This window comes from Hirsutella rhossiliensis, assembly GCF_020360975.1.
Source record: "Hirsutella rhossiliensis strain HR02 chromosome Unknown scaffold00009, whole genome shotgun sequence".
In the NCBI taxonomy this organism is placed as follows: Eukaryota; Fungi; Ascomycota; class Sordariomycetes; order Hypocreales; family Ophiocordycipitaceae; genus Hirsutella; species Hirsutella rhossiliensis.
In genome coordinates, this window is record NW_025408675.1 from 2556287 (window position 1) to 2568336 (window position 12050).

Genomic DNA, 12050 nt, shown 5'->3' on the forward strand with positions numbered 1-12050 from the left:
GATGAGTGGCAGGCGAGACGAGAGAGTTGCGAGAGAGAAAAATAGGTGCTGGCGCGGGAATCCAAAGTCTCTCCGCAACTAGGGATACGAAGAACGGCTGACACACGGCCACTCTGTGACACGAAAGCCTCTCGAATGATGACCACCAACACCTCTTGACTATCGCGATGTAGTCGGCTGTACTGACACGAGCTAGGATCCTCTTCGGGTCAGAGTCGAAGGGGCGGTAGATCCCTCCTTTGTTCCAACCTCAGCATGCATGCTTCAACGGCAATGCAGTTGCAAGGTATAGCCGTGGCATCAGCGTCGTATCCCACATCTCGGAGAAGGCGCGGGGACTCGGCTGACCTGGGGCTGACGCTCCGCGCTGACGGCTGCCGGGGTGGGTAATGGGAGCCAACACGTACAACCACGAAGTCGGTCCGGCCAACAGCAGAGAGATATTTTTGCGGAGGTAGCCAAGAGATTTCCGCCTTGCCAGTCTGCCGGGTCATGGAGCAGAGTCCAGGCGGCGGTAGAAGGGATCTGGGCCCCCTCCCGCATGCTTCTCCTCTTTCTCTTCCTCCTCCCCACCAATCCTGCTTCTCTCCAATCTTTGGCTACACATATCGTACGATCTTGATGAGTTGAAGCAGCCAACCATCGTGTGGTGACATTCAGACAAGCCGGATTAAATCGCGACAACCGCCAAATCCCAACCAGCACCATATCGAAATGGTCAAGGCCGAGGACCGACTGGGAATCACATGTCCCAAGAGGAGCAAGTTCTACGTCTGCTCCGGCAAGCCGGCTCGCTTCGTCGGCTGCTGCTCCGTCAACCCCTGCGACACCAGCGATGGTAATTGTCCGCAGGAGAGCCTCGAGTATACGAGCTTCAACAAGTCGGCCTACAACGACATCCCCGCGCAGGATTGCGTGAAAAACGAGCCCGGAACTGCCTGGTACGCATGTGCCTATGCACAGCCGCCCTTTATGGGCTGCTGCTCCGTGAACCCCTGCCAAGCAAACGGATGCCCCGCGGCTTCGCTGCGAGCCGGCGCGTTGAGCGAGATCGAGGAAAACACCGGTGTTTTCCTCGGCAAGCCTCCTGCGAGCTCGTCGTCTTCAACCGCCTCAACCGCCGCGTCGACTTCGACTGCCTCATCCGTCACGTCGTCTGCCACAAATACGTCGACAAGCGAAGCCAACAGCCAAATCAACCCGGGACCCTCAAAAGGAGCTATTGCCGGGATAAGCGTCGGGGTCACGTTCGCCGCCGTTTTCCTCGTCACATTCGTAATCATCTGGCTGAGGAAGCGGTTCGAGGTCAAGCGGAAGAAGCAGCAACAGTGGCAGGATCCGTCAGTGGCAAAGGGAGGAGATTCTTCGTCCTACCAGAACAACTTCTCGCCGAACTCGCAGAGCATGATTTCGCCTTGCACAACAAGCCCATTCACAACGAACAACTCTCCCTATACGAACCATCAGTCGTCTCCCTCGCAGCAATGGAACAGTTACCAGCCTTCAGCCACGCAGTACGACGCACAGCGTCATTATGATGGCGCAGGTGCCACGACGGCCGAATTGTCCGCCGTGGCAGCCGATGGCACCCGCAGAGCCTATAACGAGAAGATGGGACATGGTCCAGCAGAGCTGGGAACTGACAGGTCTGCAGGCCAGTTTGTGCCTGTCGAGCTTGGGGATTCGACTACATACGACAGGGAGGTGAAGCAGCCGGCTGAGAGAGGGCAGAGGTGATTGTTTCTCGGACACCTTACGGACTTGTCATGCTTCATGCGGTTACTGGATTCAGGCGCTACATGTTTGAAAAGTACTTAATGTAGAGGGCTAATGTCAGCAGTCTCGTGCTGTTTAAAACGCAATTTGAAGAAACTCTTTGACATCGCACCGAATGAGCTGGACCAGTCTCCCTCGCACGGTTGTGATCTGAGCGTCCCAGTCGCGCTGCAGCTTGAGAAGGACGATCGCATTGGTGTGGTGGGTAGAGTTGGAACCCAAGTACGGTACGAAAAGAGATGGACAGACCTTGGCAGAGGATGATACTTATTAATCAGAATTCGTATGAGCGCTGAGCTGACGTGGAATCGAGCATGAGCGTGTTCACGCCTGGCAAAGAGGTTAAGGTCGCGTCAAGCAATCCCCAGCTAAGCATTCCGGTGCCAACGTAACGATCGCATTCGATCGCTGTAGGCGGGATACAAATGGGAGCGAATGAAGAGTCGGCATCCAGAATCTCTGTCTCTGAAGCCACATGGCCATCGCCGGCGCAGCCAACGGCAACTCCGAATATTCCCTCCCGTCCCGGGCGGCGCGGGCAACGGCGCGGAGCCCCACTCCCGGGTCCTTGGCGCCGGGCCGGCCCGCTTGGCATCTGGCTTTATCTGAAACACGTCTTCCTTGACAGATGACCGGCCCCCCTCTTTCCATTTGTTAACCAAGAAGCCCCCCTGCCCGGCTAATTTGGCCACTGCCGAGGCCCCGATCCAGTGCTGGGGCTTGGCACTTCCGTGTAACTTGTTGAAGTCTGCCGAGGCAGGGCTATCCAAGTCACAGATTCACACGTTGTCGGCGAGTGCGTGCTGGGATGAAGCTAAAACCTGGTCCAATGGACCATTTAAAGAGCACCGGCTCTTCGGGGATATCCTCGTCCTACATGTATCCCCAACGTCTGGACAGCCGATCTCCTGCTTGCATTTATATTGATGGCTGAGACTATACAGGAGCAATGATCGCTCACGAGCTCGCCACAACCCTTGCTCTATGGTACCCGGCTCTGGGCATCTGGCAGGCGGCAGACTCGGCGACCTCGGCCTCAGGCATCACCAGTGGCCTCACTCGGCCCCTGACCCAGGTCCGCTGCTCGAAGCCATGTGCCAGCGCAATTAAATGCGCCTCGGACCAGCGCCGTCCCAGGAAACTCAATCCAAACGGAATCGACGGGCCCGCCTCCACCAGCTCGCCGCGAGGCTCCATGGTCACGGCGGTCGACGCCGGGAAATACCCCATCGGCACCGTCACGCCTGGTGCGCCGATGGCGGCAACCCATTCCGGCGCCAGCGACGTGGGCAGCACGACAGCGCTAAGATTGTGCCTCGTTAGCGCACCGAGAATGCCGTTGGTCTGCGCCGACTTCAAAACGCTCTGGTAGGCGGCCCAGAAGCGCGCGTCTGTGTTGTTGAAGCCAAGCTTGTCGATGATGGGGTCCCAGAGGCCCGTGTTGCGGTTTGGATACTGCTCTACGGGTGTCTTGCGCGTAAACTCGCGTACCTGGGCGAGTGTGTGCAACTCCTGCGGGTTGGAAGTGAGTTTGTCTAAGTAACTGGCCAAGTTGGTCATAAAGTCTGCTTGAAGCACAATGTCGCCGTTGCGGGCGTGGTCGGGATTCTTGTCGATAGTGAAGTTGGCCTCGACGACTATCGCTCCAGCGTCTTGCAAGACCTTTATCGAGGCCCTGAAGGCTTCCAGCTCGGGAGAGGAGATTTGATCCTCGGGTTTGTCTGCCGTCAAAACGACGTTCCAAGGCACGCCGATGCGAGCGCCGTCGAGGGCCTCTGTGTCGCACGCAGCGGCGTAGTCCGGGATAAAGGGAATCGCCAAAGTGTAGTTATCCCGAGGATCCTGTCCCGCCATGGCCTGGAGGAGGTGCGCCGCGTCTTTCACCGTCCGCGCCATGGGTCCGATTGTGTCCTGGTGCTCCGAGATGGGGATGACGAGGTGGCGCGAGGTGAGTCCAACGGTAGGCTTGATGCCCACGATGTTATTGCGTTCTGCCGGCGACAAGATCGAGCCACTCGTCTCGGTGCCAACGGCCGCAAAGGCAAGGCCCAGGTCGACAGCCACGCCGCTTCCGCTCGAGCTGCCGCTGGGGTCCTGCTTCGGGTGGTATGCTGCGTAGACCTGGCCGCCGAGTGCGGACCAGCCGTTGGTCGAGTTGGAAGAGCGGTAGTTGGCCCACTGGCTGAGGTTGGCTTTGCCGAGGATGACGGCCCCTGCCTGGCGGAGCTTCCTCGCTATCGTGGAGTCGCGTGGGACGGTGGCTCCGAGCAGAGCGTATGATCCAGCTTGGTCTTGTGAGCCAGATGGGACCTACGTATGAAGGGTTTTGCGTGGACGAGCTTACCCGTGTTATTCATCTTGTCTAGCGTGGCAATGTTGTTCTTGAGCAGGATGGGAATCCCGTGCAGAGGCCTTCACATAGCTTGGCGTCAGCATGGGCTCAAGCAAGGCAGAGTCATCGAAGAAATGCGACGAACCCACGGATGGCGTTCCGCGCCCTCTCATTATCCAGTCGTTTGGCAATGTCGATCGCGTCCGGGTTGACTTCCGTGACAGCGTTCACCTGCTCATTGACCTGCCGGATGCGCTCGAGATACACCTGTGAACCTGTCAGGAACAACACGGGCCGTAATGAGTGGGAGCTGGAGCGTATAACCTCGACTAGGTCTGTACTAGAGAAGCAGCCCTGCTCGAACCCATGCTGAAGATCTTCAAGCGTCACGTCGCGGAGGCTCGGGAACGAAGCTCCTGAAGTTGCAGATTCGCTGGCGTCAGCTTCAGCACCATGAAACTACATGACAGTCGGTCGGCAACGCGGACTTACTTGTCGCGCCTATACCTGTGGCCAAGGCGAAAACGGCGACGTTTAGTAGGGATAGCAGCGGAACCATCTCTACGTGTGCAGCCCGAGAACGAGCGCTGAGCCCTCTGACTGACGAATGAAGGGGGAATGCACTTCAGCAAAAGCTCGGCATGTGCTGCCCAGGCCGCGGGAATGGTTCACAAGCCAGCTCGAGTTTCGGGCCTCGCCCTTAAATGCATGGCCTGTACTACTGTTGCATCAACTGACGGTCGCCTTTCTTAATCTCTCTCTCTTTGCGGCAGCGGCCGGCAGCAGCTTGAAGCCTACTGCACATGTAAGCAACCTGATATTCTGGCGGCCGATGCAAGCGGTCATCGGCTCGGCGGCTACAAAGCCCCAGGCTCAATTAGGGAGGACGCATTGCAATATCAGCATGTAGCCAAGGGCACCCGCAAGAGGGGACATGCACCCCAGACGTGAAAAGGCCACATGGCTGTCAAGACACCGGCGCAAATCTCCGGTCCTGCGAGCTTACCGAGGACGGAAGAGACAAGGCCCCAGCCTCTAGCCAGGCTTAGAAGCCCTAGCATGTGTTCGGATGCGTGCCTCGGGGGCCATTTAGGATAAGTTGCCCTCAAAAGGCGTTTGAAGCCCCTCCGAGACGCGAGGGCTGTGTTAGCGGACGTGAGCCCATCAATTTTAAGCCGACACTATCTCTACCAGTCGATGCTGTCCGCCTGTTGGATAATCAGCATGCGCAGCTGACCGTGCCATGAAGCTTGAAGTTGGCGATAGTACAATGGATGGAGGCCCGGGCCCTATGGAGGTGTCAATTGCCCGGCAAATGTGCATGTACAACGGCAGCGTCGAGAAATCTAGACACCTGGAGTGCTCCTGTCCTTGAGGCGCTGATACAGCTAACCAGCTCATCCACGAAGTGTAGGCCAAACGTTTCAAGTTAATCAGCTGGAAACGCTCAACTGCCGGTCCTGTTCATGCTCGACGGTCGCTTAACCGCCGACCTTTATTACTCATGCGAGATAGCAACACTCAAGTCATACTTTGTTCAAGTGGGATTGAGCCGTATTGTCTGCTTCAGTCTCTCATCTTCAACCATGTGAGCATTGAGTGTACGGCGCACGCGTGGATAACTTCAACAGTGCAAAAAAAATGCAGAACAGGAGCTTTGTATCCGTGAGACTCGCTCCAATATCGTCCGGGTCCGGTCTCAAAAGACGAGGATATAGTCGCTTGTTCCACAGCCCCTGGCATTTTACTCCTATCTCGAGTTGCAGAAAAAGACGGTTCACCCTTTGTTGACAGGGCTCATCTTACATGGAAAGACACTGTCGCCTTGTCGTGTGCCCAGTCTCTGGACTTTCATTTCATCGCATATCATCATTGCTAAGTATCTTTCTCTCGTCAATCGAGCGACGTCTACTCCATACTATACATTAACTGTAGTGAAACAGATAACCCTCCTCGAAGCTACCCAGCTACGCCGAGCCCGATTTGCGGCTTTTCCACTGGTGTGTGTACGAAGCGCACGGGCTCCATGACCGAATAGTCACTGATGATGGCACCCTCTGAGCATATTTCATGCCCCGTCGTTGCGTGGCAGCAGTCCAACTCTGACCACCCTTGATAACTGGGCCACGGCCGCGCGGCCGCCATGCGTGCAGACTGCAGAGACATTCAGATTCTGAAAGACTCTGCGTCAGGCATACAGAATGAGAATATTCTCTGACTGCCAAAAAGCCGATGGAGATTGCTGTGCGGAGCCACGGACAAGTTCGTTGTCGACAATTGGCGCACGCTCACGTCAAGTCTTGGCATTTTCGAACTCGATTGGTCTCTCATCACCAGTTCCGCCATTTATGGACGAGGCAATGCTTGTATTTCAAGGCTGGATACGCTGGGCTTTCCTGTCTCGTCATCCTAGTTCAAAGCGGCGGACATCCATCGTGTGCAATCCTCGAGCCTTAAGTAAACCTCCACGCATTACCAAACATTTATTTGCACGACTGCACTGATATGGAATCAGACATGTATCGACATGTTCCTTGAATGCAAGCATTGCCCTGCCACGTTAAGTGAGAATAGATGAAACGGGACTCCAGGAGCTCAGCAACATGACCTAGGAGAATCACTAAGGCGCTGAACGGGAGCACGAACTAGGACTGGAATCCAAAAGCCACATTACGCATCCAATGGTCGATGTATTACGCAGTCAATGGCCCCCATTCGCCGCCGTCAAGCGACACTATCCATGCACGTACATGTCCTGTATCGGCACCGTGGCACAACCTCGATACAAGCTTCTTTCTTCTCCAGATACCGAGGCTACCCTTACCCCGTAGCAAACCCATTAGCTCATGCTTACTGGAGAGAACCCTCCCGTGTGTATGTTTATGTAAAGGCGGGCGGACATCTGCAGGGCGCGGTCTCGGCAAACAGATCCCGTGGCGACCGCTTCAACGTTCGGTTCCATCGGCAGCCCCCTCACTGGGACCACGTCAGAAGCAACGTGCGTCTCACAGAGCTTGAAAGCTTGTTTCTCGTCATCTAGGAACCCGGCCGTCGAATCAACGCCATGCACAGCGACGTCATGATGCTCAGCCCCTCAGCTTACAGGTCCTTTTGAGGGGAAGCCAGGCTAGCTGCCTAAATGGAGTGTTGCTTGCATGATGGTAGCATGAGGTGCATCTCGAGGACGCAAGCACTCTTGGACTGGGGATTTAAAGGGGGGAAGAGACCCTCCATGTAACTCCGACGCTATACATACATACTCCTGGTTCCCGATAGGTGCTTGACTTGACCGCCCACGCCGCCTGCAAAGCTATTGACGGCTCTATCGCAACTCACAATCGACATACGCCATGAAGTCCACGCAAGCATTACTCGCCTTTGGCATATTTGCCAGTGCGCTTGCCCAGCAGCGGTCGGATTCAACGAAAATCACCCAGACCTTGTCAGAGAACCTCACGTCGAATCTACCCACTGGCTCCAGCCTGCGCTCTGTCGGCACCAAGGCCGCGACACCTACGACGACTGTAACCAAGAGCGGCGATGCGACGGTGACGGGGACAAGGGCCTCTCATACCAGTACCCATAGCACCAGCGCGTCGTCTGGAGGTGCCGCGCCGACAGCCGCCGCTGTCAACATGGCTCCGCTTCTCGGTGTGGCCGTCGCCTTGTTGGCAGCATAGAGTGTTGGTAGTTCATCCCGGAACTATGTTGACTGAGGAGTTGGGGCATACCTACAGGAAGAAAGACCTTGTATGAAGTAGGGAAGCAAGAGCTTGGGCATACACGAATGGGAGCACTGCGACCCAGCATTGAGCGTAATGGATCCGCTGGTGAGCACATGTCGAGGGTTGCTCAATCGGGTCGGAAGCTGTGCGTCGTTGCGGGTGTTTTTGGCTTCCCGGTATTTTTGAATGTGCCTTGCTGCCAATATGAAATGGATTTGGACACATTTCAGCGTTTTCGCGATGCCAAAGCGACTCTGGTGCACTGCTTGAACTCGAACCTACACGACACTACTCGCTGGGTAGCCACCGACTCAAGTGGCCAGTTTGGCAATCCGAGGCTGGGGCGGGCTCCTCGGACGACCACTTCGTGTTCCTGTGTCAAGCGACCTTGGACCCCAGATCCAATGTCCGTTCAAGGATATGGTCACAAAGCAGGCAAGCCACAATGTCTCGGCAGATTCAGCTTGGGGAGGCGTAGAATTGACTGTTCCTAGTTCCTACCCAGGCTCTCAGGTCCTATTCCAGAACGGACCGGCTCGAACAACACCAAACAATGCTGCTCCAGGAGCTGGGTCAAGCTGGCTACCAGCGAATGTTGGGTTTGATACGCGACCAGAACGCCTGTGATTGTAAATGGACCAAAGGTCTTGGAAGTGACGCGGCATGACTCGGCTGATACGTCAAGGGAGTATGGACTCCGGCTTTACCAAAACATGAGACGAAAGGATACACAGAAAGTAGGACCCGGACCGCTGGTTCATGGGAGAGTACTTATGTTCGAAAAGCGTCGCCCTTGAAATGCCATTCATTGTACGTGCCAAGAACAAGGTGCGGTAAAGATCGCCCTCCTGTCCGCCGAATCCGGTGCGTGCCCTGATCCGCAAGGGAATCGGGACAATTGTTGCGTCAAATCAAGTTAATCAATGCAGAGCAATCTATGCTGCAGAGACACGGTCTCATGGCCCAAAATACATGGTATGGATGATGCATGCTTCATGTGCCCTCGTGACAATGAACAAAAAAACCTCATTGATGCTCGCACGCTCGGTGGCGGTCCGAAAACGCCAGTGGTATCCCGGGAAGACACAGGCTAAACTGAAAAGGAGAAGGTCGTCTACATGCAGGCCAAAACGCCGAGATACTCGTCGACTCTGAAGTCAAAGTCTTCGGCGGTGCCGTCTTCGTCGCCCATGAGGGAGTAGTCGGCGTTGCCAATGGTCCCGAGCAGCTGGACAAAGTGCAAGGCCGTCTTTTCGTATTCTGCATCAGAGTCGTACTTGTCGGGGACGAGGTCGGATCTGTCCGTGTCCATGTAGACGCGGTTGCAGTCATAAAAGGTCATCAAATCTGAAGAGGGTTCCTGATCGGCTTCTTCGGCGTCTTCCTCTCCCTCGTTCCCACTCTCCTCCTCCGCCGCCTCCTCCTCCTCCTGCTCCTCAGCGTGACTGCCATGCTCCATGTCCTCGGACACGGCGTCTGCGGGATCTGCCCGGACAAGGGCGCGATCAACGAGCCAGATGAAACAGTACAGCTTGTTGGTCGCGCACTCGGCCATGGCCCGGGCAATAAAGCCGCGCGGCGTCGATTCCTGCAGCAGGGCGCCGAGGTCCTTGGGCAGGTCGACATTCCAGCTCGGGTCGTGCTCGACGGCAATGTGACTCAGGTGGCCGTAGCCTCGGCGAAACGAGGCAAAGGGGAGGTCGAGGAACAGCGTCTGCCATTCGACCGTCGCCTTCCAGTCGCGGGGCTCGAGCCAGAAGAGATCCTTGTGCGGCTGCATCATCAGATGCCACTCGCGGCCGCCGTGCCGCGCCGTGGCCATGGCGGTAATGTCCTCGAATTCCTCGGCCACGGCGGCCGGAGTCCAGTGCCCCGGGCTGCGAACCAGGGTCCGTCTGGCGTCGTCCCAGTACTGCACGCGAAAGTGCCACATCATGACCTCGCGCGCCTCCCTGCAGGCGGTCCAGAGCCCGGCATCCCAGAGGTAGGCCGAGTCGTTGCCCTCGGTCCACGAGTAACCATGGTCGTCGCCTGCGCCGGGGACGCGCGGCGCGGCGGCTGCGTGGCGGACGGCTTGCTTCTGATTGGTGTTGGTGATGGCTAGCCTCCTCGATACGTCGGTCTTGTCTGTGTGGTGGTTGAAGATGGAGAAGCGGTGGACGCCGCGGCCGGCGGGACGAATGGCAAACTTCCAGATTTCGAGCCGCAGCTCGCACGGGAGGTTCGGAAAGAGGTCAAAGGCGGCCATGTTGATGGGTCGTGGGGCCAGGGCAGTCTATGTTGTCATGGCTCTCGCACATCCAGTGTCGATGGCTCCAGACCAAGGCGTGTTGGCTGGGGGAATGGGTCAAGGCGCAATTTATGTCGACTCGTCCGTAGTTGGAAGATGTGGCCAAGGGCAGACGAGGATGAAGAACAAACTCAAGGGAGACACAGAACCATCTAATGGGCCCGGCGAGGGACGGAGGGGCCCGGCCCTTTATTGTCGATTGCGGCCATCAGAGTTTGAGCTAAGACACAGGGATGGTCGGTCGTTGTTCAATGATAAGGCTCGTCACAATCATCTGTGAACTTTGCCAACGTCTACAGAGCCTCCCTCCTGTCGTGGCCCAGCAGAGTAGGGGGGTGCGTCCTTGAGTCAACCGACACGCGGTATCAGGAGAGGCTTGACACCCCCCTTTGGCCCCGGGCGATAGCTCCATGCAGCGACGCAACCTGAGTGACGATCGCGACGGGCGCTGATAGGCTGGCTCGGGGGCTTGGGGCACGGCCAACCAACGACGACTGCTCCTCGAAGGGGAATAACGGCGGGCAGCTTTGCGCCGAGTCACCTGCCCGCCCCCCCAAGCCCCCTCCCATCCATCCCTGCCTCTGTTGACGTCGGATCATCGGCCCAAGCAAGTTTCCTTGCTCTTATCAAGATCCCGAGGCGCCTGGAACAGGGGTGGCAGACGCGGTATCCGTTTGAGCAACAGAGATGAATAGAGCTGGCGTGGTGCCAGAATCACCAGACATCAGGCGGGTTGTTTCCAGGCGGCCAATGCAGGCAATATAATTTTTAAGCTCTCTACCAGATCGGGTCTCGCTTTTTGATACCCTTGAGACAGGGACATGGCCGGTGGTGTCTGGACGATGCCGGGTCGGGGGGTCGGGGGGTCGGGGGCCCGGCCGATCTCCCACGGAAGGCCCCCGCAGCAACGAGAGACGGAGAGTTGACTATCTTGGCACATCACCTCGTCGACGCCTCAACTGATAAGCGTCGAGCGTCGACTTGTTTGCCTGTCGCCTCTACGGTATCACAGATGCAAGGCTGGTTGCATGGTGTGCTGGCAGACATCCTTGGCCAGGCCAAGAGATAACTCGAGATAGTCAAAGGGCTTCGACCCTTTTTTCTGGCCCTGTGCTTCGACCCAAGGACAGGGGCAGATGACTGCTGGATGCAGCTCGTGGCCCCCCGTGTGACTCCCTACATTGATGCAGCACATGTGCATGCTCCGGACGGAATACCGCTTTCCTTTTTCTCTTCTGCTGCTTTTGCTTTGTTTTTCGATTCCGTCGGTTCTTTTTTCCCACGTCTTGGCGCGACATGCGCACCCCGTAATGCAGAAGAGCCCGGGCGCCAAGGATAAAGAGTCCAAGCCGGGCGTGACGATTTGCCTGTACCGTATCTGTATACGGTACGGTAGTTATGTTGTATCTACGTAGAGCCCGGAGCATGGCCGAGGGGGCCGCAGCTAATTAGTCGTTGATCCGGACGCGGGAACTGGCGCAATCTCCCGTGGCCATCCCTTCAAGCGACGCCCCTCGAGGCTGGTGACGGCAAGTACGTAACACGACAACTACTTGGCCATTGGTCAGACAACAGGCCGACGGCTTGTTCACGTGGGAAGCGAAGAGGCTTGTAGAGGCTCATGGCTGCTGAGAGTAGCTGCTCGTGAATGCACGTACGACAAATGGACACTATCGGCAGACTTGTGCGCAGTCGCCAACTTAAATTGAAGAGCTGATGACATCGCAGAGCGGCCAACAGGAAGGCGACAAGATGACCAACGGCCCTGGAGGGATGATGGGGGAGAAAAGACTCTTGGCAGGCACTCAATCGTAAACTTGGACAGTAATATCTCGACCGGTAGACACGCCGCTGACACGAGGTCAGGGTCTCCTGTGGGCAACGGTTCTTCCAGCCAAGAACAATGCCACCGGCCAAGGCTCCCGCG

General features: G+C 56.8%; 4 protein-coding genes across 4 annotated transcripts; 2 read left to right on the forward strand and 2 right to left on the reverse strand.

The window, feature by feature from the left end:
- Positions 1 to 714: 714 nt before the first annotated feature.
- On the forward strand, positions 715 to 1737 carry HRG_08224 (uncharacterized protein; the record flags this gene model as incomplete). Its single annotated transcript, XM_044866695.1, has 1 exon — positions 715 to 1737. The coding sequence occupies one exon, from the start codon at positions 715 to 717 to the stop codon at positions 1735 to 1737; it is 1023 nt and encodes a 340-aa protein (XP_044718584.1).
- A 996-nt stretch (positions 1738 to 2733) lies between these two features.
- On the reverse strand, positions 2734 to 4667 carry HRG_08225 (amidase domain-containing protein; the record flags this gene model as incomplete). Its single annotated transcript, XM_044866696.1, has 5 exons — positions 2734 to 4067; positions 4121 to 4188; positions 4254 to 4375; positions 4433 to 4551; positions 4601 to 4667. 5 exons carry the CDS (start codon positions 4665 to 4667, stop codon positions 2734 to 2736), a joined length of 1710 nt encoding a protein of 569 aa, XP_044718585.1.
- A 2791-nt stretch (positions 4668 to 7458) lies between these two features.
- HRG_08226 (uncharacterized protein) lies at positions 7459 to 7788 on the forward strand (the record flags this gene model as incomplete). The annotated part of the gene is made up of 1 exon (XM_044866697.1): positions 7459 to 7788. One exon carries the CDS (start codon positions 7459 to 7461, stop codon positions 7786 to 7788), a length of 330 nt encoding a protein of 109 aa, XP_044718586.1.
- A 1159-nt stretch (positions 7789 to 8947) lies between these two features.
- Positions 8948 to 10081, reverse strand: HRG_08227 (uncharacterized protein; the record flags this gene model as incomplete). Its single annotated transcript, XM_044866698.1, has 1 exon — positions 8948 to 10081. One exon carries the CDS (start codon positions 10079 to 10081, stop codon positions 8948 to 8950), a length of 1134 nt encoding a protein of 377 aa, XP_044718587.1.
- Between the last annotated feature and the right edge of the window lie 1969 nt (positions 10082 to 12050).